This window comes from Dryobates pubescens, chromosome Z (assembly GCF_014839835.1).
Source record: "Dryobates pubescens isolate bDryPub1 chromosome Z, bDryPub1.pri, whole genome shotgun sequence".
Lineage (NCBI taxonomy): Eukaryota > Metazoa > Chordata > Aves > Piciformes > Picidae > Dryobates > Dryobates pubescens.
The window spans coordinates 57,777,986-57,803,010 of record NC_071657.1 but is presented as its reverse complement, the minus strand read 5'-3'; the positions used below and the strand labels follow the sequence as shown (position 1 = coordinate 57,803,010).

The window sequence follows — 25,025 nt, the reverse complement described above, 5'->3', positions numbered from 1 at the left end:
TGGGCACAGTGAAGGCTTTGGATGGGAAGGATTTGGGGGTGGAATTCTTTTCAGACAGAATCTTCATTAGAAGGTATCCAAGAAGTCATGCTGCTTTTCCATTAGCCATCAAATACATGAGGAAAACTGCCCCATGTACAGCTCTCCTTTGCTTTCTAATTTCAGTCAGAGCAAGTTGTACTTATCACAGCTAGGACTCTTCTCTGAATGGACAACAGCATGACCACGATCTTACTGGCATTATGGCACATTTCAGATTTGACACCTACTTGATTAAGAAGCAATGAAAAACCTCTTTTAAACCTAAATGGACAGTATATAAATTAATGCAGCTCAAAGGGAACTCTAAATAAAATTATTCACATTCTTTATATGGCAAATCTTAACATTTATTTATGTTTAATCACTTTATAGTAAACAATCTTTGAGGAGTTTTGCTGAGAACCTAATTTGTATTTCATTTAGTCATTTGAAAATTACCTGGATGAGCTTTGTGAGAAGTGTCTTCAAAATGCAGGTTAATGTGTTGCTCACCTTAATACTCAAAGGGTAGCCAAGTAAAGCATTTGCTCTGTTCTGGCCCCATTCTCTAAATGACTGAATGAATAAATCCAAGGTTCTGGATCTAGGTTGCCCAGGAAGGTGGTTGGGGCCCCATCCTTGGAGACATGCAAAGTGAGGTTTGACAGGGCTCTGGGCAGCCTGATCTAGCTGAGGATGTCCCTGCTTACTGCAGAGAGGGTTGGACTAGATGACCTTCAGAGGTCCCTTCCAATCCAGACCATTCTATGACTCTATAATCCAGATCATTCTTGAGTCCTTGATGAACCCTTTATTATTTTTATAGATTTGCCAAAAAAAAGCTTTATTGTGAGTTGTCTTTTAAAATCTCCTTAAGTTGTTAGATACACGTTTACTACTCTGTAACATTAAAGCAAATATGTGGGACAAAGTCTATGCATTACACTAAAGGAATGCCCTCTTTGTTAAATAATGCAAGGAAGTTTAAGGCAAGAAAACATTAAGAGAAAGCCCAGCAGAGATTTACAGCACAGCAACTGCTCCTTTAATTTAAACACTGAAATGAATGCCTAAATTCAATTTTGAGCATGGCAAAAAGAAAACACAAAATGTGGCATGACTTAAAAACAGGCCTTGCAAATAAGACCATTTCAAAATAATGTAATAAAGGTGAAAGGGAGACCTTCTGTATGTATTTTTCTAGTTAAAAAATAATTAGTTTATGCCTAGACAATGACTGAAAACGCAGCCTCCTAAAACACCTGAGTCTCACTGAGCCTGCATTTAAATTCTGCTCAGTATCCCTGTACTCTGCACTGCTTAGGCCACACCTTGAGTCCAGTGTCCAGTTCTGGGCCCCTCAGTTTAGGAAGGACAACGAGACACTTGAACATGTCCAGAGAAGGGCAACAAGGCTGGGGAGAGGCCTTGAGCACAAGCCCTATGAGGAGAGGCTGAGGGAGCTGGGATTGTTTAGCCTGGAGAAGAGGAGGCTCAGGGAAGACCTCATTGATGTCTACAACTACCTGAGGTGGGGTTGTAGCCAGGAGGGAGTTGGTCTCTTCTCTCAGGCAACCAGCACCAGAACGAGAGGGCACAGTCTCAAGCTGCACCAGGGGAAGTTTAGGCTCAAGGTGAGGAGAAAGTTCTTCACTGAGAGAGTCGTTCGTCATGGGAATGTGCTGCCCAGGGAGGTGGTGGAGTCACCGTCCCTGGAGGTGTTCAAGAGGGGATTGGACGTGGCACTTGGTGCCATGGTCTAGTCATGAGGTCTGTGGTGACAGGTTGGACTTGATGATCTTTGAGGTCTCTTCCAACCTTGGGGATACTGTGAAGTATTAAGATATGCTTAAACGATGGACAGAGTTTAGGTGTGCATAATGCATTCTGCTATAAAGAGCACTTGCAGAGACCATACTAGCCTATAGTTTAAACAGTTTTCTGCAATTAAAATAACTAAATCTAGAGGCCACCTGTTTCCTGCCTTTGCCTTCCTCAAGTGCCAGAGCTTTTACTACAAAAACAGGTGAGCAAAATAAGGTGCTGCCTGGTGTCAGGGGACTTGAGGAAATAGCACAACAGCTGAAGTCACAATGATCCTCTTTTTGATTCTTTGCCACTCAATTAAAACTGATGAGAGAAGTGGTATCCTTTCTTCCTCTCCCAGGTGCAAGACCTGTACATGGAAATTCCCACATCAGGCTGGGACAGCAGCTATCCATTCAGAAACTTGGATTTCACAGTAGCCAATACCAGATGTTTCAGTGAAGGAATAATAAAATGCAGAGAGAGTAATTGTGGAGAAAACTACTCATTTTCCTCCCAATTTCCCACTGGTCACTGGGCAATGCACATATCCTGGGACATACTGCATCCCAAGAAACTGGTTTGGCTATCCAGAAATTTGCCAAAAAGCTGTCCAGACGGCAATCCTGGCTTCATTGCTGATTGGTAAATAGATGGGTTGTGGACTGTCCTTACTGTGGGACCTTCAAGAGACGCTGGATTCCCATTTTCATTTTAGTCTGTGAAAAACAAAGAAGGTAGCATTTCCAGAAATTACAAGTTTTTTCTCCTATAAGGAGATGTGTTAAACTAAGTGCTGTCAGGTGTTCAGAAGTCTTGAGGGCTGGAAACAGAAACTGGAAAATACATCTGGAGGCCCAGTCTTCCCCTAATGACACTGGCACACCAATAAATACCACCTGGGGATTAGGTTCTGCTCCTCAAGGTTGGTCGGTCAGTTGTTAGGCTGAGATACCAACAGAACAGCTAGTCTGGCAGCCCAGTAATGCAGCACAGAAACCTCTGCATTGAATATTGCCAACAGCACACCTGTTCCTCAAAGAGACTCCAGCAGCAGGAAACACTTGCTGTCAAAAATCTGCTACCTAAAACTCTACACCCTGCAAAAGTTTTGCATATCGTAAGTCGAATGGTAAAACAGAAACCATGTAACACTTGGGGCTTATCCAGACAAATGGGCAGGGCCAATTCTGCACCTCTCTGCCTTGTGAGCTGTGCAGCTGCATCCCCACTGCATCACTGCCAGTCCCACCAACCACACCCAGCAGAACTTGGTCAGTCCAGATGGCTACCTGTGAGTGCTCAAATGGACACATCCTTGGTCTTTCCGATGAGGTGCCTGAAGCACAGCTCTGGGTGTGCTAGACCAAGGCAGGCATATCTGTAGCAGGGCAAAGAACAAACCAGGCAAGGAGATTTCTTTTTTTTCTTCCTGTTTTCAAACTTACTTGAAGAATCTAACAATGAATCAAATGTACAGTTTTGCAGAAATGAACAGAACTTTATTTCAAGGTAAGTGTACAAATACTTCTGAAAGACAAAAAGGCACAAAACAGGTCTTGGTTTCTTACTGCCTAATACAGAGATGATTCCAGAACCTGAAAGCAGGAACCTAGCTGGCTCCTACATGGGAAAGCAGAGGAGTTTCAGGAGGGTTCTGTTAACTAAAAGCCTACTATTTATCCCCTTTTGAGCAGAGAGATGGTCTCATCTGGTGAATTTTAATGTGCAAGGGCACTTACTGAAATGAAGTACAGTTATAATATAATAACAAACTGATTTACAGCATCTCTGCATAGAAAATGATCTCTGCAATACTACCAAAACGATGATATGCTTCAGGACATGAACATACACTTACAATTATGCAATTACATTGAAACTATAAAAAGCATCCTCTTCTGAGCAGTTCCTGAGCCAGAGGACAAGGAAAACAACCTGATAATTAAGGATATGTAGTACATTTCAACAAAGATTATCGCCATCATTCTAACATTGCTGTCTTTTCATGTTATATCACAACTGTTAGAAGGTTACTGACTCATACTCTGAAATCTCAAATAGCAGGCCCATCTCTCTTAGCTTGCTCTTTCAAAAAGAAGACTCAGCGGAAAATCAACCCTAGTTTTCACAGCTCTTGCTGGCATCTTAGCAATTCCAAAACATTACGTCTCCCCTGCTAACTACTGCTTCTTGCAAAACATATGAAATCCTGTCATAAATTAAAGATTATATGCTTTTTAAGGCTTCAGAATAACTTAATTGTTATGTTTACTATGGGGAAAATCTTGCATTGAAAAATAAATTCTATCCATAAAGCCATTTGGTCATACAGAAAGCAACTATGGCTGTTTAGAAAAGCAAACACAATTATATTTCCAAAGTGCTACCAAGATTAGAAAACAAGCCATCAGAGGTAAACAATCTTCTCTACTCTGCCTCCACTTTCTGCATCCTGTAGCGTTTCAGGCTGGTGGTTCAGCAGCAGTGCATCTACCTGTGGTGGCTGGATGGATCCCTGGTCTGGACTGCTTGTTTGGGGACTTTGGGTCTGCAATGCATTCACATCTGTAAGGCAGAAGAGGAGGACATGTGACAGTGCATCTTCTGCCATGCCTCTAGCATCAGAAAAAACAAATTCTGACTTTTTTTTTTTTTTTCATTAGCACCATTTTCTAGTTTGCTTCACCTGTCTAGAAAGAAAAATGATGCTGTATTACAAATTATACCACAGCCAGCACAGGTACCTTACCCAAATTTGCTGAAATCTGTTTGAGTCTGTCTATTGTCATGCAAGGGATGATCACTGTCATTGTTTTTACAGTGAAAGAAATTCATACCCATACTTCACTAACCAGACAGAGGTTGGACATGGAGATAATCCCTGCACCCAAATACTAAGAAATTATTTCACAAAGATCTTCTTTTTTTTTTTTTTTAATCTTAACAATTTTCTCCCATAAATGCAGAGGATTGGGTAATTTTTCCCCAGCATTGAGCTCTGAAGGCTTTTGTGACGACCAGTGCATTACTTTAAAACAAAACAAAACAAAAACCCACAATTGGGTTTTCTCAGCTTTCTGTACCACAAGAAGCCCTCAGCACCAATACCTTAGTAGTTGGACAGGCTGCAATACTGCTCACTGTAGGCTTGGCCCAACCAACCTCTGCTAGTACATATGTAGGGTTAATTGTTCACTCTTCCCACTTCAAGAAGGACTCTGCTGGAAACAAGGGAGCTTGACACTCCTCCACAGGTAACACCAGGTCCAAGCAACCTCAGCTCTGGAGTCCTTTGGTCATTTATGTAAAGAGCTAAAAAGACATTTCACACATGCTCTGGTCGCTACCAGTTCTCATACATACGTGCAACAAAAATCTATTACAAAGGAAATACTTGGGTTTTTACACCCTATGTCATTGTAGCTGGGCCTTCTCTCTCAACCCACCACACTGGTGACAATTTAAAATGACAGCTGCTCACACTCAGCACATGTGGCTTTCACTGGTCTAGTTCCCCAAGGCAGGAGTTTAAGGCAGAATAGGGTTGCTGGCACCCTGCAAAGCTTGGTCTCCCTGGTTGCTCCTCACCATGTCTGTGTGTAGTGGTGGGAGATGATTATGCAATGGGCATGTGAGAACACATCTATGGCTGCATCTGCTTACAGCATTGTCTTCTCTTTGATATTCACACAGTTGAAGGGGGAGCACACAGGCTCTGGGGCTTTGGCTCCTAGCATAAGCCACATACATACTTGCTGCTGAAACAGCAGGGTTGGTGGCAGGGCCAAGGTGTTTACAGACAAGAGGTGCTTGCTCATTGTGAGACAATACAGGTTGTGAAGAAAATTAATTGTGAATTCCCTCGCTTTTACTGTTTTACACTGGATTCACAGGATCAAGTTTCTTTCTTGGTGGAAATCCAGAGTAAGTCTTGATTGCTGTTGAGTTATTTACAGGATTCCCTAACAATCTAAGAGCCCTGCTTCATTAAAGATCACTTCTACATTTCTTTCTTTTTGACAGCCATATTAGAAAAAGATTACAATTTGGTTACTTCCATTTTATTTATTTAAAAAAAAAAAAATTAGAAAATTAAAGAAAAAAAAAACCCTACCAGTACAAGGTCCTCAACTTCTAAACACTTGTTTTTTGGGGTAATTTTACCCATATTCATATTCTTTTGTAAGTCCTGTGAGTCTATGCACCCTAACAAAGTCAAGTGCATAAGAATACCAGGCAATAAAGCACTTATTTGAAAGATCTGTTTCCAAAGTTTATGAAGTACATAACTGGAGAAGCCTAACTACACATTTGAAAAAAAAAAATAGAAAAGAAACAATTTATATGTAGTTACTTTCCACCACCAAAACTAAACAGTAATTGCTCCACCAATGAAGACATTAGCCGTTTCCAAGCCATTTCTCATTAACAGTTAGAACTCTAAGCAGCGAAGCTGAGTAGTGGAAACTGTCAGCGTTCTGGAAGAACAAATCAGCTTCTGTCACTATCAAAATAAATTATTTATTGCTAGTTTGGCTGCCTTTTAATTCTCCTTTTTAAAGAAAAAAATAAAAACGTGCTGCAACCAGAGAACCTGAACAGCAGGAGAGCGCCCAGGAGGTAAGAGCCCAGGGGCTGCTGGTGATGAGTGGCTAGCCTCTCAGGATGGAAATGTTGTCCTTAATCAACTGAGAGTTAAGGGGCTGGTTTTGGCTGCATGTCAGGTGGCACTCAACACAGGCTCTCCCTAACAAAAGCACAATGTGTTCCTGAGCTGACATACGCAGCCTGCCACCAGAGAGGGTGCCTGCTGTGTCCCTGCCTGGTGCCACGCCAGAAGCAGCTGAGCCAGGACACCAGCTGATGTCTTGCAGGAGGCAGCACAATGTGCTCTGAAAGCCATTGCTCAGGAAGGGTGACATAACTGCCAGAATTGGTCATAACAACCTCAGGTGAAGGAAGAGTGGAGCAAGGGGACCAATACACCAGCCAGCACTCGTTCTTGTTATGCAGAGCGGCAACAGCTGCCACAAAGCCTCCCCGCAAGCTCCCCCAAGTGCAGCATGGGGTAACCAGCTGCCCGTGGCCCCAAGCAGGGGAATGGTGAGGGAATCCTCTTTAAACACACCCCCAAAACAAGAAAGAAACCTCCAGAACTAGCCTTGACAGCACCAGCTGCTGCCCACTACTCAATGCTCAAAAAAAAGAGGAAAACAAATTATCCATACAGACACCAGAAAGCAACAGCTGAGAAGCCCTCCTGGGGCACCCATGGATACCTCTCCACCCTCTCTCCAGGCCCATTCTGTCTGCCAGCCAGAAATTAGCATGGATCAAGACCTAGGTAAATAAGGAACACTGGCCTTTTATGAGCCTCCTTCATTGTGATTTTAACTTGTCTGCCCCACCAGCACCCACCAGACTAGCACTTGCCTCACCAGCACTCCGCCAACATGCTCTCACTGCCCACGCATGCACCTCTCCTCACCAGGCTGGGCTCTGCACACTTGTTTTGCTCCTGCACTTCTTGTACAGAAAGGACAAGAGAAGGTGACTGTACCTGATCATTTACAGCTAAGGAAGACAATTCTTTCTTCATGTAAGCACAGGAAAGATTTCCCAAGTTTTAACAAAGCTTAGCTGTAGCTAAGGCCTTCGTAGTAATATCATAGTATCAGTCAGGGTTGGAAGGGACCACAAGGATCATCTAGTTCCAACCCCCCTGCCATGGGCAGGGACACCTCACACTACATCAGGCTGGCCAGAGCCTCATCCAGCCTGGTCTTAAACACCTCCAGGGACGGGGCCCCAGCCACCTCCCTGGACAACCCATTCCAGGGCTTCACCACTCTCATGGTGAAGAACTTCCTCCTCACATCCAGCCTGAATCTTCCCTCCAGCTTCACTCCATTTCCCCTAGTCCTATCACTACCTGAGATCCTGACAAGTCCCTCCCCAGCCTTCTTGTAGGCCCCCTTCAGACACTGGAAGGCCACAATTAGGTCACCTCGGAACCTTCCCTTCTCCAGACTGAACAGCCCCAACTCCTTCATTCTGTCCTCATAGGAGAGGTGCTCCAGCCCTCTGATCATTCTCGTGGCCCTTCTCTGGACACCTTCCAGCACCTCCATAACCCTCTTGTAATAGGGGCCCAAGAACAGGAGGCAGTACTCCAGGTGGGGTCTCACCAGAGCTGAGTAGAGGGGGAGAATCACCTCCCTTGACCTGCTGGCCACACCTCTCTAGATGCAGCCCAGGAGGTTTCTCATGAGACTCCAAGGTCCCTGCTTCCTCACACTTCTGCAGCACCCATGGATTAATGTCTTCTCACTGCACTCTGGCCTCTGGATTTTATGCTCCTTGTAACTGTTGCTCAGTTATGCAAAAATTACTTCTCCTATGATACCCCAGGTAACTCCTTCCTGAAGAGCCAGAGCCTGATCCGTAGCTGCACCGTGTATATCCTAGTCAAAAAATGAACAGCAGAGCAGCAAAATCCACTCTTTCAATGTTGCGCTGGTCAAACTACCCAGCAGAGAAGGATGTGCTTGAGGCTGAAGATCAGGTGATCTGTAAGAGCACTTCAGTAATTTTGGGCCAGGTTGCCTGATCAGCCCAGCAACACCACACTGCAGCACAAAACAACACTTAGGTCCAGCTTTTTCTTCTTTTTATCTCATGTGAGACCATTTCTTTAACCAAAGAAAACACAGACATTCCCTCTTGTCTCCTTCACCAACTTTCTCACAATGACTTAGAGGCTGTTTCTTATAAAATTCTGGAAAATCACAAATAGTCTCATGCATGAAGGCACATACTGCCAAAATCCAACATCAAAACCAAATCCCAGTTTCTTCCTATTTTCCATTAGTTCCTCTGTTACCATGAGGACAGATATCACACAATTGCAACTTCCCCGAAATAGAAATACCTTTCCAGGCAACCTAAATATAGCAAAAACAGCTGAGTGCAGGCCTGCAGCACATGGGGACAGCTTTCACAGAATTTTTAAGTGGACCTCAGTTCTTCCAACAGCATCTTGGGTCCAAACTCAGAGACGTGACAGCTCCTGGCTAAAAATATGCTTGTGTTGTATGTGGCATTTCCACATCCTAACTACTATACCCTGTCCTTCTTGTAGCACTAAAAGGCAGGACTAGTGACAACGAATAAACTGCTCCAAAGGTGAAGGACAAAGCAATGGCATTTGCAGGAATCTGAGATCAATACATACCAAACCAAACAGACCAAGCTCCTGGTGGTGGGAGAGGGGGAGGGGGAGTACAAAAGCCAAGTAAACAACTCATTAGTCACAGTGATTCTCACCTTCTGTCTGTTGTGATACAATATAAGCACTTCCACATCAAATAAATGCCACAGACTTTCTCCTTCACCCTGCCTTTCTCTTCCCCGAGGATCAGAGATCCTCAGGTAAGCCTGGAATACGCACAATGATGATTAGGGGAAGGATAGGAAGACATTATGAAGGTAGTAGGAAATACTCCAGGCAAAAAAACTGCTCAGGTCTCTGTTTTTAACAGAAAGCCCTCAGTTTTTCCTTCTTCATCTCTGACCCTAGTATCACAGCATCACAGAATAATTGAAAGGGACCTTAGGAGCCTTAGGTTCAAAGCTGGGTCAGCACTGAGGTCAAGCCAAGTTTGATAGGCCAGGTTCCTTCATTCTCAGCTGTTTCAAAAAAGGGAAGGGGAAAGAAAAGCGGGGGGGGGGGGGGGAAAGAAGAAAAAGGGGGGGGGGGGGGGGGGGGAGAAGAAAAGGGGGGGGGAAAAGTGGGGAAAAAAGAAGAAGAAGGAGGGAAAAAAGGAGGGGGGATGGGAGAACTCACCACACAGATTTTACAGAAACTGCAACAAAATAGAATTTCATTACATGAAGAGAGATTTAGGCCACTTCCAGCAGCAAATATGTTAACGATTCTCAAAACCATTAGTCCTCTGGAAATAACATACAGAGCTAGGTCTAGGGTTTACCATTTATTTATAATAACTGGCATTAGTTTTTACACCAAATTCATCTGGACTGACAGCTGACACATCAACTTCAGACCAAAGCTATTTGAATTGGCAGAGCTGCTGTATTTAATCCCCCTATTGGCACTCATGCATAATGATGCAAAGCACAAGCAGACACCTAAAAAAAAGTGCTAAATCTACCCAGCCTGCGAATGTTCAAAGGAATTCAAGGTTAACAGGCTCTCATTTGCTATTACAGTTCCAGGGCAAATAGCAGCCTAACTCCCATGAGCTCCACTGAAAGTTTTTATCAGGATATCCAGCATCATCTCTTTGCCCCTAATGATGCTCCCAGTGGTCTGCATGCAGATTTATTAGCAACAGCCAATGCCTCAGGGAACTCCAGGCACCTTCCGCTCTCCCTTTCCTCCTGGTGAAAGGCATTATGGTCAGGTTTGCTCAGGATTTTTTAGTGCCTACTAGGACTCTCCCAGTTTGAAATGGATTTTCCATACCCCAACTTCAGTTGTTTATGGACCTGATTGTCGGTGAAAGAAAGAGAACACCTTTTAGCAGCACTGGACCAGGGCAGCACAGCCCTTTGCCCTCAAAGAGCCAGGATACTGTTGCTGTTGCGTGTATTCAGACCACTTGGTACAGAAAAGGTGGATACCTCTCAAAAGCCTTGATGAAGCCAGTTCCCAACAGTTTCATTGTGAGTCAAGGGCTCAGCTACAACTGAGAAACCAAGCCTTTTCACTTCAGCAAATCTAATTTCGTAACAGGAACTGGATTCGGTACTGGGTCTCAAAAAACACTGGGAAGCTACACTGAAGCTACGAAGGAAAGAGGAGCCTAATCCTATTCCCAGCTGACTGAATAAGGCAGGAAATCAATCTGAGAATTTTAATGCTGCTATTTACTTTTACCCAGCCCAACCCCATGAAAAAGCAGCAGCTGCATTTCCTACGCAAACGAGCACCTTCACGAACAAGAGCTCTTTTCACAAGAAACAGCCGAGCAATTAGATCACAATAGATTTGACATTAATTAATTATTTTTTTAAATTTAATTTAATTTTTAAATTAAATTAAATTAAATTTTTAAATTAAATTAAATTAATTAATTTTTTTTTTCTTTCCACATACAAGCCTGAGAGTAGTAAGAATTCAAAGTCTATGATGAGTATGGTCTGCAACGCAACTCTTCTACACATCCGTACCTTGGGTTTTTTTGATCGTGATAAAGTTACTGGAACTGGCACTGTTCTGCATGCTTCTGTTCTTTAATTGTTGGCTCAAGTTCAAAAAAAGAAAAAAGGCAATTCAGTTTTCATGTTTTTCCTTGTAATTCTTTAGGAGAAGTTTGGTCTAGAGAGTTTGGACCAAATTCTTGGCAAAGACAGTATTTACAGTTATTCTGCTAAAACTCCTTATCATAAAGCCCCATAATGGTCCTGGCTAATTTATTTTATACTTTTCTTAAAGCTCTAGGTTGCTGAGTCATGTGATGATGCAGTCACCTTGTCTTTTATTAAAGCCTAGTGAACTAATCTCATATTGATTAGTAACACAGTGCTATCAAAGAAAAAACTGTAAAAACATCTCAAGCTCAGACATTGTCAGTGATACTATAACATCAAGTTCATAGCATGCTCCGAGGTTGAAATCATTTAAAATTTTAACCTACTTACATGGCTGTGTTACCAGTTATATTGGCTTTAAGGCACACAGCTTCTAAACTATTGTTGGCATGCTGAGTTTTAATGCATATCAATAAGAGAGACTTAAAAATAGGTCTGACTCAAAATCATAACTTTGCTGTGCATTAAATACCCACAGTCTCACCTTGGCAAGGCATACTGCCTGCAAGCTGTCTGCTTCTGCTTAATATTAATGTATTTAGGTATGAATTCCTTATTAAACTGTCTTTGTGCTGAGCTTTGAAGCTTTAGATGGTCAATGACAGACACACACATGGTCCAACAGGTACTCTGCTAACAACTAACATGTTCTATTGACCTACTTCTTTCCAGCTCATTAAGCACAACTGCACTCAAATGATCAAGAGAAAATAAACACAACCCCCACCACCACCAAATACCATTCCTTCAAAGAATCACAAGGAACATGACTAGCTGCCAGCACAGGGCCACTGCTCCGCCCAATAGAGCAGTGCCAGCACAGGACACCTCTCCAGGGGTATACCAGCAACTAGTCTCTCCACTGACAACAGCAGCAGGGAAGCACAGGGAAGCTCTGCTTCAGTCAGCATGGGAAAGTCCCTTTGTTCAGGTGTCTAAAGTGAGTGCATATGAAGTGGGCTGCAACTATTGGCCCCAGCCCATGATCTGCAGAAGACATTTGGCCTGTAGGCTGAAGTCAAAGCAAACTGCAGTCAGTGAGCAGTGCTCTTGCTTGAGAGAAAGAAATCTTGGAGGCACAGGAACAGGGTGTGCCAATGTGCCGGAAGATGAGCCGCTGGGGAGATAGCCAGCCTGGATGGGTAATGAGCTTCTGAATGAATAAAGGGAAAAAAGATGGTGTATCATCATTGGAAGAAAGGAGAGGTTACAGAGGTTACCCATGAAATGTTTAAGGATCTCACTAGGTCAAAAGCCCATTTAGAGCTTAGACTGGCCTCTGCTGTGAAGGAGAACAAAAAATCCTTTTACAAATATATTAATGGCAAGAGGGGCAAGGACAACCTCCACTCCTTAGTGGACATGGAGGGGAATATTGTAACTAAAGATGAGGAAAAGGCAGAGGTACTTAATACCTTGCCTCAATTTTTAATAGCAGGATAGGTTTTCATCCAGACAACTGGCCTCCTGAGTTGGCAGATGGAGTCAGGGAGTAGTATAGTTCCCCTGTGATCCAGGAGGAAGTAGTTAGGGACCTAATCAGCCACTTGGATCCTCATAAGTCCATGGGACTGTATGGGATCCATCCTAGGGTGCTGAGAGAGCTGGCAGATGAGCTGGCCAAGCCACTCTCCATCATTTTTCAACAGTCCTGGCTCACTGGAGAGGTCCCATGATGCCTGTCCACAAGAAGGGCCAGAAGGAAGAACCAGGGAATTCCAGGCCTGTTAGCCTGACCTCAGTGCCAGGAAAGATTATGGAACAGGTCATCTTGAGTGCAATCACACAGCACTTACAGGATGGCCAAGGGATCAGGCCCAGCCAGCATGGATTTAGCAAGGGCAGGTCCTGCCTAACCAACCTGATATCCTTCTATGATCAGGTGACCTGCCTGGTGGATGTGGGAAGGCTGTGGATGTAGTCTGCCTGGACTTCAGCAAGGCCTTTGACACCGTCCCCCACAGCAAACTGCTGGCCAAGCTGTCAGCTCATGGCTTGGACAGCAGCACTCTGTGCTGGGTTAGGAACTGGCTGGAGGGCTGAGCCCACAGAGTGGTGGTGAATGGTGCCACATCCAGCTGGCAGCCAGTCACTAGTGGTGTCCCCAGGGATCAGTGCTGGGCCCCATCCTATTCAATATCTTTATCGATGATCTGGATGAAGGTATTGAGTCCATCACCAGTCAGTTTGCAGATGACACCAAGCTGGGGGCAGGTGTTGATCTGTTAGAGGGTGGCAGAGCTCTGCAGAGGGACCTTGACAGGCTGGACAGATAGGCAGAGTCCAACAGCATGAGATGTAACACATCTAAGTGCTGGGTTCTACACATTGGCCACAACAACCCCATGCAGTGCTACAGGCTGGGGTCAGAGTGGCTAAAGAGCAGCCAGGCAGAAAGGGACCTAGGGGGTACTGGTCAACAGTAGGCTGAACATGAGCCAGCAGTGTACCCAGGTGGCCAAGAAGGCCAATGGCATCTTGGCCTGGATCAGGAACAGTGTGGCCAGCAGGAGCAGGGAGCTCATTCTGCCCCTGTACTCAGCACTCATGAGGCCACACCTTGAGTCCTGTGCCCAGTTCTGGGCCCCTCAGTTTAGGAAAGATGTTGAGTTGCTGGAACATGTCCAGAGAAGGGCAACAAAGCTGGTGTGGAGTTTGGAGCACAAGCCCTATGAGGAGAGGCTGAGGGAGCTGAGGTTGTTTAGGCTGGAGAAGAGAAGGCTCAGGGGAGACCTTCTTGCTGTCTACAACTACCTGAAGGGAGGTTGTAGCCAGGTGGGGGTTGGTCTCTTCTCCCAGGCGACCAGCACCAGAACAAGAGGACACAGTCTCAAGCTGCACCAGGGGAGGTTTAGCCTGGATGTTAGGAAGAAGTTCTTCACAGAAAGAGTGATTGGTCATTGGAATGGGCTGTCCAGGGAGGTGGTGGAGTCACCATCACTGCGGGTGTTTTGGAAGAGACTGGATGAGGCACTGTTGATTAGGTGGTGTTGGATGATAGGTTGGCCTTGATGATCACAAAGGTCTTTTCCAGCCTGGTTAATTCTATTCTATTCTAATGTTTTATGGAGAAAGAGAAATCCCATAACGTTACAGGCCGAAATAGCATTTCCAAAGACTCGGCAATGAAACCAGTTTCCCTTTCTGCCACGGGACAGCACACGCCCACATCTTCCTCATCTGCTCTCCCAAAGTGCACCCTGCAGGTAAAACACTGCAGTGAAGCTTCCTCTCATTCCTCCTCCAAGACAGAAACAGTTCACATTAACCCTGAAAAAGCAGTCTCTCTGGCACATGAATTCAGTTCCTTTGAAACCAAAGGGGACATTTACACATCAAAACTACTCTTCCGCGTTCTCTGTTACCGCAGACAGACGTTATTGTACTGATTAACTCCGCTTTGCATTTTATGGATGGCTTGGGGTTGGTTTTTTAAAAGTACGATTTTGCTTTTAAGTAAACATGAAATCAAAGACATTGGCAAACAAATGGTTTAGTGCCCAGCTTTTGGTCAGTCTTTCAGGTACAGCACAAAGAAGCACGCTCAGGACTTTGGCAAACATTTTCATGAGCAGACAAAGGGCACAACTCTGTTATGAAAGTCCAAAGGGTGATGTCATTTTAAAACACTCTCAGGTCTCCTGCTAAGCACCTTGGGGGTTTTATGCTAGTTTCCCAACAACAGACCAGATCCATCACTTCTTACTCATAAAAGCTGATGAGATGAAAACTCAAAGTAAGTGATAGAAGCACACTAAGCCAATACACAGAATTTCTGCAAAAGCAAAAATTCGGGGATAGCACCTGTCTCAAATCAATTACATCAATTACATGCTAATCTTGTGCTTTAATAGAAGCTGCTGCTTGTCGATTAATGCAGGAAAAACTATGGGCATTACTGCAAGAGTGAGCATGAGGTTCAAGACACAGGAAAATAGTTACCAATATTTCACTGCATTTTGAGTATAGCACAGCCATTTTAAACCATTTTTTGTTAGGTTGGTGAGAAGTATACACACTGATGTTCTGTTCTTGCAGTCACTTAAGTAAAAAAGGCAGCAAAAATTTAAAGGTTGCACAGTCCCCAAGTTTTGTATTAGGCATATAGGAATTTTCAGGGTGTGATCAAATACTTTGCAATGGGTGCCCTTTTTAATTGTTTGCTAAGTGCACTGTGAACGTGTAACTGCCGTCAAAGCAGTCTGCATAAAAGCTAAAGGGAAAACTGTACATCAAAGCAAGGGAAAAAGCACAATTATCAAATAAGCACGTGCCATCATCCCTTCAGCCAAGTGCTTTTCTTCAGTGCATGGAATGTGCTTGGATACACATTCTTTTTTTTCTGTTTCCTCTTGTATGTATTATGAGTAACACTGGTCTTACCCAAATTCATCTCCTTCTACCTTAACTTTACTAATAGTTTTCTCTCTCTTGTCCCAGAGATATGCCTCTGCAGATCGTGGCCAGCTCTGCTTTGGTCCAACTCCCTCCAGTGCCTTCCTGCCCACCCAGCTTCATGCGCTGCAGCTCTGCACCAATCCAAATCCACCACTCCACGGAGTAGGCTACTTCTCCACAGCAGAAAAAAAGTGATGCTATGTTTTAAAACACCCTCCTGCTTTCATTGTCACCTTTAGTTCAAAATTGCCTGTGTGTAATGCAAAAACATTTCTTAGACATTCATCTCCTTCCTGTTGCAGCCATGCTGTAATGGCAAGTTTCTCTGCAGAGGAGACAGATTCTCTGCCATTCTTGCTGTCAGCAATAACTACCCTGTAATTCTCAGCCTCAGTTAAAAAAGACAACCAATAATCTTTCACCCTTGCCAAATACACTCGTTTCCCAGTATGTTGTGTATTGTTTAATGGGAAATATATTCAACTACTTTTAAAAGGCACACAGGTTTCTTTGATTTTTCTATGGTAAACCCTAAGCAAGTACAGCCAGATCACACTTATTTTTGCATCACTCATGTTCCAGCTCTAGATCAAACTCAAGGACACTCAAGGAATCTCAGCAAGTGACTGTTAGAATTCTTACTATTTTGATTAGGCTAAATTCAACTTCCATAACGACACCAAGTTTCCAATCTTCTACTGTCCCACCAAAAGTTTAAACCCAAAGGACAGTTTTCTACAGCATTTGGAATGACAGAATATGATATTCCATTAAATCTTTCCCAGCAGTTTGGCTATGGCAAATATAATTTGTATGAAAGATGCTCCTGTGATGAATGCCAGTAAAAGACAAGACAATCTTCCCCAGCATCTCAATAAATATTTCATTGTAGATACTGCTGAGATTTTGTGCTTCTAAGACTTCATTCTTTTTACACAACATACTAGAGGCTATTTTGTGGAATATGCAAAGTATTATATTAAATAATTAAAATGAGGTTGTACTTTTCAAAACAAGCCAGGCAGATGTATTTGGTGATTCAGCTGCATGACTTTACAGGGTGTGTTTGCATACTCAGTATCTTGCAAAATTTGATCATGCGTGAACAGCTTCTCCCATCCATTAGGGATGCATTATTTATTCATACTTGTACATTTATTTCAGGTTCTAACCATTACAAAACACATACAAAACATTTTTAATATACTAAAGCAGGGCATGCCACCAGGTCTCCACCCACAGATCACATTGTCTGATGAAAACACAGACCTCCCAAGGTATCATCAAAAAACAATTAGCGATACTCCTACTTCACGACTACTTTTTCAGAGAGATCAGCTCTTTCCCTATGGACTTGTGGCACAGCCACACTTCTGCACAACCCTGAGCTTCAGCTGCCTCACCACAAATGAAATGGTAAAAGATGCCCTGCCCAGGATCTTCTGGTTTTCCTAATATTTATGGTTCCAGCAACTTCCTTCTACTTCCCTGTGAGACCTGTATCTATTGGAACAACCTTACCTGAGTAAAGAATAGATCTGTGTGCAAGAGATATGATCGAAATCATTCCAGTTTCACTGATGCCAGTAATTCCACTGGCTCTATAAACCACCGCTCTGAGGATGGTGTGGAGATTTACACCAACACAAGCGGTACCTCAAAAGAAAGGGAATCTCTCCACTCCTTTCAGCATCATAAAGATGTGTACTACTTTAAACTTACTTCCTAATGAATGAGCTCTAAATGGAAGATATTAGAAATAACAAAATCAGACAGGCATTACACAGGAAATTCTGTACTTAAATTAGCATACAAAATAAAACCAGATATCATCAAATGCTTTAATTAAAAGGTTATGTAATATTGTTGCATCTACTGTGGTTATGTTCAGAAATGAGAGAAAGTATTTTGACATAAGAAAATTACTAACAGAATTACAAACCCCTAGTGCTGCAGAACTGAAAAGCAGGTGTTACTTGAAGTATACTAATTGCAGATGACATATAACAACTTATTTTTCGCTTTGGTATCACACTGCAATGTGATTTAATCCCTTTTGCCACCTGCTTTAGACAAATGGCAGTGTTATTCCTAAGAGGAAAAAGAATACTCCCCCTGTTATTCAGTTCTACCAAGTAACCCACAGATACTGAAGTCTCTTAGCAGAGGACAAACTCTTTGTTCTGTGGAATGGAGAGGAGATAAATTTGCTGTTACCTGTTGCAGAGATAAAAGATCTCACTTGTTCTAATCAATGCAATTTTGAACTTGGGAGACGTGGGTGATGATGTTACTCAACTTCCTATTCTTATACCCTTCCATTTAATTTTACTTTCATTATGACCTGTGTTGAACACTGAATGGACTATGGCCACCTAGACAGCAGTCTGTGTAAACACAGAAAGGGTAATTTGGAATTAATTGCATGTTCTCAATTTGGAATTTACTCAATTACAAGAGGGGAGGAAAAACAGCCCAAAAATATCACATCTGCTCAGGATGCTCCCTGACAAACCAGGAGCTCCAGAGTCCTGAGATCCTTTACTTTTTAAAAGATTTCCATCCTTTCTCCTTCTCAAGTGAAAGAACAAAAGAAAGAATTTGCTCACTGTGCAGGGCAAAAAGGGTTTTTTTTAATTGCATTATTAAAAACATTGTGAAATGTACCAGAAAAAAATCAAAATAGATAGGAAAGCATCTCCACATGCCATTCTGCATGTGGTGAGTAGTTGGCCTGCCACTGGCTACAAAAAATGCTGCTTAAGTAGGAGGTGTGTGCTGTGCAGGGTATAACTGTGTTCCAGCCTAAAAGACAAGCAAGTCACACATACTCAGAGTTCATACAGGAGCAGTAATAGGGAAATTAACTCACAAGGGTCACATTATGAAGACATATGGTGACTGTTTTTTGTGGAAGTTTGTCATTATTTAACAGATTCCAAGCAAAGAAAGCAATATTCTTCAACACAGTCCTCAACATGGGATCCCACTAACCACCTCCAACACTGGCAGTAGTACTACACCTATCTGAATAAGGCCTGGAGTTACTGAGCTTCACCCCTTTTCAAAATCCTGTGCTGACTTGGAACCATGTGGAAACAGCTTGCATATCTTCAGATGTACTGTAGCACAAAGCATATTTTGCCTGTTTTTTATCACATTTGCACCAGCTTTACATGGTATGCCTCTTCTGACTTCAAGAAATTGTTCTTACCCAAGTATGCGAAAAGAGCCAGTCCCATACAGCACCATCCTCAACCTCCCTGATGCAAAATATGCCGGTACTTTTATGCAATGTCATTAGGACATAATCAATGTTAAGTCAAAAAAACAAACCTATTGTTCTAAACCTCATCTAAATTACCAACCGGAAACTACAACACATGAATCCAATCCTCAGTTTTAAGAACAGGTTCAATAGAACAACCACCATGAGCACAATCTGCAATAAGGAATAGGAGGAGAATTTGTTATAAAGGATAAGAAGAAAAAATGGAGTTATAGGATACCACGCATTGATTCTGGGGCAATTTCCTTTTTCTATTGCACAGTAAACATTTTATGTCTCTAGAAATCACTTTGACAAAAACTACTAAGAACTGCTCACTTTGTTAAAATCAAACTGCCTCATCTGTTTGTATGCATGTAAGTACAAATTTATGTCCTTTAAAAAAATATTAAAATCACATTATTTGAGGAGAGCCCTCATTTTGCTCCCTGGTTTTGCATTTGGGTGTTTATGGAGATCACATTTTTTTCTATGTTCCACATAAAAATTTAAACTATATTTTTCACTACACGAGCCACAGAGGTCCCTCATGCTAACTGTGCAAATGTCTGGGGGTGGAGGGGGGAAATCTCCTACAATCATGTTGCAGTGCAGTTTTCCAAATCTATCTCTTTTCAACTCAATTACTGTAGCTAAATCTGAATTAAAAAAAAAAAATAAATAAAGGCAGTATCAGTGAACAAAGCTGTTCAAAGCTTAAAATAATTAAAATTTCACTGATCCCTGAAATCAAAGCGGTGAATCCATAGATAAATCCTTAGGCATCACTTCAGCTAGTTAACCTGACATGTCAATTAAATGAAAGAATAATTTATTCAGTTCTCAGTCTAGTCTGACACAAAACGTGCACTTCCCCTGATTCCTAGTTAGCCAAAGCACTTGTCTTCTTCCATGCTGGTTAAGTTCATAACCATTAGTGTAAAGCATTAAAAGAATTTTCTTTCCGTCATATTTTCCTCCTGTTGACTGACACACCTTTCCTAGCAAGTGTACTTGTGCCAGATTCAGCTTTGTGGGAACTTGCCCCAAGGTCTTTAGTATAGAGTTCCTTCCCATACACATAAAACAATGATATATAATCATGGTGTGAAGAATCTGTGTGAAGAGACGTATGTAGTACTTTAGAAAATATGAATAGAAAATTATGCAGTAGAGGAATGTAGCTGTTTCCATCTGAGTATATTTATGAAGTTAAATTGCATAGTACTTAGCATATGGTAGAATGCAGCATGATTAGCTCCTTGCTTCAGGTGGTGCTTCTCATTAAGGTGTTTTTAACAGACCAGACTTCTTACAGGATGCATAATAATCCTAAGAAAATTAATTGAACCCAAGAAATTCCTTTTGTGTGCACACAAAACTTACTGTATGCAAGATACAGCCAGGTATGTGGCTGGTAAGTGGTGGGGGTTTTTCCAGTAAAACCATACCCAGTATTTGTTTCTTAGTTCTGTTTTGACTTGATGCTAAGAAATGGTTTTTGGAAGACAATTATGAGACTTTATACATGGAGCTGGTTGAAAAAATGTAGGAAAATGTCATGAAAGTTTCATCCACTTGAAAATACTAAAAGTTTCACCTAACTTTCAAATTATTTCTAGTCTTTCCCTTATTGCATCTCTACCACTTTTCCTTCACAGTGATCAGAGCAGACTATATCCTGCAGAGCTGTCAGGAAATGGAGGCACAAGGTCAGAAATCTTACACTCTACTAAACTGTCTGGGGAAAAAGGCATGGCCAAAAAATTAAAACCAACCAAAAGGAAATCACCTTCTTTGTATGAAACAGTCATACCACTCAGCTTGATTTAAATTGCATAGGAACAAGTGATTTACTTCATTTCCAAGTGCAGAGCCATTTACTGTTTTTCAGGGGGAACTTTAGTGTTCTGCTCATTCCCTACTCCCCATACAGTGGCTCCTGATGCATGACAGAAGCAAGTCTGAATTGTGCAGACTCAAGCACTGCAGAATTAGAGCATAAAATACGTGTCACCCTCCAAATCACAAATGCAGTTCTGGAATGTGACGGCACATCTCTCTGGGGAGAGGCTCCCAGCCCTGACTGCTCTAGCAACACACTGCGGGGGCTTTGCAAGGGGATGCTGCAAGGATTTGCTGCACTGCTTTGCTAAAGTCACCTTTAGAGTCAATCAAGGCAGTAATTGCAGCTTTTACAGACATGATATAGACAAAGAGAGTAGGCTAGACTGTTACTCTACTTCTTGGGTAGGTTTTGTAGACAGTGCTGGTCTCCAAACTGCTGGGTCTGCACTGGTGCCCTGTTACCAGGGCAAGATAAGGACATCTATATAAGATGCAGTGACAGCAGATGAACACAAAGCTGGCCCATCGTAGGTAGCTGGCATATTTACATACAGAAGCTCCACTAGCTTATCCTAGAATCAGTGCAATTAAACTGGTACAAGCCAGTTTAATTAAAGCAGATGCTCTCATGTGGGCTCAACAGAAAGTATCCTGGATAGCTTGCATCTGAACATTTGCCAGTGCAAGCTAATCGACTTCTGAGAGGTTTAAACCCACATGTGTTCCTCTTCAAATCTGCACTACCTTGGCTAACTTATTACTAAAATGACCACTTCAAACTAGAGCAAGTTTCACTAGGCTAATTATTCAGGAATTTTTAGAACTATTAATCTCTTTCACTAATCAGCTTCGTTTGATGATTGTGGTGATGACCTGCCCTACCTTTGATTATATTTTGGCAACGCGTATACCAAGGACTAGCAACGCTGAGATGGATGTCTGCTTAAAACATTAGAAAGAGTACTAAGGAGCAAGTTCCTTAATAAGGGCTTTTTTAATTTAACAACGTCAGGATTTGACCTAGGACAATTAAAAAGCATTGCAGCTGTGTATGTTTTCAAACTGCGATCCTGCTGCCCTCCGCTCTTTGTTTGGACTTGACGCACGTGCAACTGGTGTGAGGACAGAAGTCATCCCGCACTGCCAGCTGCCAAAAAATCAGAGTGCAGGCACTGCTGCAGTGCTGACTTGCTATGTCTTACCTGAATTTCACAACTGTGGAGGAAAACCCCACGGGATTATCCATTAAATCAAAACTGCACCATTGTCCCCTAAGACTTTTAGCTATTTTGTTTTTCATATGCTGCTTCACAAGCCTCACAACAATAGAAGAATTGGATAAAACCCAGCATTGTGCAACATGAGAAATAATAGCTAGTTTAAAAGTTTCTCATTAGCATTCTTTAAAGTCCTTCAGGGAATTTTCAGTGCAATGCAGTGTTCAGATAGGTGGCCTCTTCCACTTGTTTTACTAGCCACCATCAGTAACTACCATGCAATTTACATATCTTTGGGAGTTCTGGTAAAACCCAAGAATAAGGAAAAGCAACAGAATGAGAGTTGTTCTCAATAACACAGACAGCTAATGTCAAAGCTTATACTATCTCTTAGAAGGAATTTTCTATCCAGAGCTACAGATGCTTTCAAGATATTTTCATTTCATTCTCAATCAAGAAAGAAGAGTATTTAACCAATCATCATCATTTTAACAATGTAAATCAAAAGCTATTCTAACTGGAAATTATCAGATAATGCACATATGTTCTAAAACAGCCAATAAAATACAAGTGAAATGGCAAAAGTTACTTCAGCTCACAAAAAAAAAAAATTAATTGGGGAAGGATTTTAGAGAACAACATTCTAAGTGCTGTTACGCTGACAAAAAGCGCTTGTGGGGTTTTTTCAAAAGCTTTCTGTATTTCTTTTCTGCCCATTTTCTCACCTGCCCTCAAACTTGCAAAGCAGCATGCAGTTTTAGCAAAATCTATTGCTTCCACTGCTACCAAGCTACCTTTGTTCCTAAGACTATTCATTCTAGGAGTTGGCAAATTGCCCACACTACTTGCTAATTAAACAAAATGTTAATTACCATTATTAAAGGCATCCTTGTTGCTTTTGCAGGAAAAAGACATCTGCTGGCAAAGACCAGTGGATTTCCACAGTGAACTGGTTAATGCTGGCTGGCAAGAAGGGTCCATTTTGAGGTCCACCTGATTTTCACTATTCCTTGCTACATCAGAATTTGACATGTCCAGCCCATACACACCATCCTCATGAACGAGAGAAGAATCAGATCTGTTGAGACTGGTTAGAGACACACACACACAAGCTTCATTTAAGTAGAACGTATTTTCGCCATGTTGGCTGTCCGACTGATTATGTCCCATTATCTGTAGAAGGGGAAAAATAAACCCAGAAAACAGCATTTTCACCTTTGTTCAGCACCGTAATCATAGAATGACAGAATATCTCAAGCTGCAAGGAATTTATAAGGATCATCTCCCTACTCCTTGTGGGACCATCTAAAACTAAACGGTATGACTATGGGCATCATTCGGAAGAATCATTACACCAGGATACATAAAGTTAACTTCCAGACAGAATGGAATTCATAACAAACAGTCACCTAATTTCCTGAAGTTAACCTCAAAACATATTGAATCGAATGTGTGTTCAGGAATAAACAGTGATAACCTAGTACATTTTGCTTTACTTCATCTCAAAACACAGGAAAACTTAGTAATACTTCCAAAACAGCAAATAACACAGGGCCACTACCTGGGATACTGTGGTGGTTCAGGCTGGGTGCTGGCCCTGATGTCACGGCACAGGCCACACCTGGGATGTTCCAAAAGGGGGCCCAGCCCAGTGGGTGGTCACAGGAAGCCAGGTATTTCACCGATAATGCCCTGCTCCCCTATAAAACATCAGCGTGGGAGTCCTTTCACCCTCTTTTCTCCCATGCTGCTGCCTAGGTAAAATGGCATGAGCCACCTCCCTTGGGCTTGGTTGAGGGGGGGGAAGAAAGAGCCCTGGGGGGTTGGGGGGGGTTGGGTGTGCCCCCAGGTGGGGATGGGATGTTCTTGCGTATGTTCTGGGATCTCTCTCTCTTTTTTTGTCACAGTGCTTGTGGTTTTCTGTAACTTTCATTGTTTTTCCATTTAAACTTTCCACCATTTTTGCAATTCGTTTTGTCTGAGTCTTTCTTTTGCCTGTGGTGGGAGAATTGGTCTCCCAACCCATGACGAATACACTGAGCTCTGCTGACTCCTTTTGGAGTTAATGCTCTGCCCCATGGTTCAATGAGGCACCACTTCACCTATGTAAATCTGTGCCCACTGCCATCCAAAAATAACACTGTATCTCATTACAAAGGTAACCATAGTGGACAGGACTGCAGCAGTCAGCAAGTGATGGCAAACAGCATTCAGTAAATGTCCACAGCTCCCAGGGGGCACAAATACAGCGCCTACAAAGACTCCCTGCCTGCAGGTGTTTATCAAGGCTGAGCTCACCAGAAAAGAAAAAAAGAAAAAAGAGCAGGAGCAGCAGTGTGATTTACAGCACAGCTTGTCTATTCAAAACCAGCTACATTCAGTGTAACCACAAAAACACTGCGCTGGGAGCACTGGCTGACTGGCAACCACTCAGCCAGCTCTGCTGCTACAAGGAGTATGGTAGTGGAAAATGCACAATAAAGATGCTTCCAAGGCCTGGAACGCACCCGCAGCCATGTAGTTTACTTGAAATAAAAATACAAGTAGTTCTACACTACTCTTTGACACTCAGCATTTCATTATTTTGACTCTCCATCTCTGTGATCCTGGCCATCCCTGCACCCAGCTGTCATTCTTCAACTTCGTCTCCTCAAAAGATCTGAAAAGTCCCATCCATTAAAGCTGATGGGCAAGTTCAGTTTTGGTTTTAACCATCTACTTTTTAAGTACTGTCAAACAAATCAAAACTGTACCACAAGCTATGGTAGTAAGAAGTGCCTTCATTGTCTGGGCTGGGCAAGCATACATGGATGTCATGCTCACAAGGTGTTGACAAAAGCCATATGAAAAGAGGGAAGTCAGAGGCAGTCCTTCACCTTTTTATGCAGAAACAGGCTTAAATGCTGAATGGTCACTGGGTATTATGGGTAAGTTGCCAGCTGAAAAACTAGGGAGGTGATGGCCTCAAGAAATGCTTTACAGATTTTCTTGTGAAAATGAAAACCTGCAGGAGAAAAATGCTGTTTGCCTCAGCAAGCTTTCAATATACGCAAACAGACAAAATGTTTTGGTTTTCAGGTGCTTTAGAGAACAGTAATGGAAATCAAGACCACACCCACTGAGGACAG

General features: G+C 42.5%; 1 protein-coding gene across 1 annotated transcript in view; it reads right to left on the bottom strand.

Moving 5' to 3' along the window:
* Positions 1–3,304: 3,304 nt before the first annotated feature.
* The window catches only part of ARHGEF28 (Rho guanine nucleotide exchange factor 28), a 113,652-nt gene continuing 91,931 nt past the window's right edge, over positions 3,305–25,025 (bottom strand). The window contains exons 33-34 of the mRNA XM_054177776.1: positions 22,770–23,070; positions 3,305–4,395 (exon numbers count right to left, since the gene is read on the bottom strand). Coding sequence (XP_054033751.1) covers positions 4,238–4,395; positions 22,770–23,070 — 459 coding nt within the window. The 3' untranslated portion in view covers positions 3,305–4,237. The remainder of the gene's footprint in view (positions 4,396–22,769; positions 23,071–25,025) is intronic.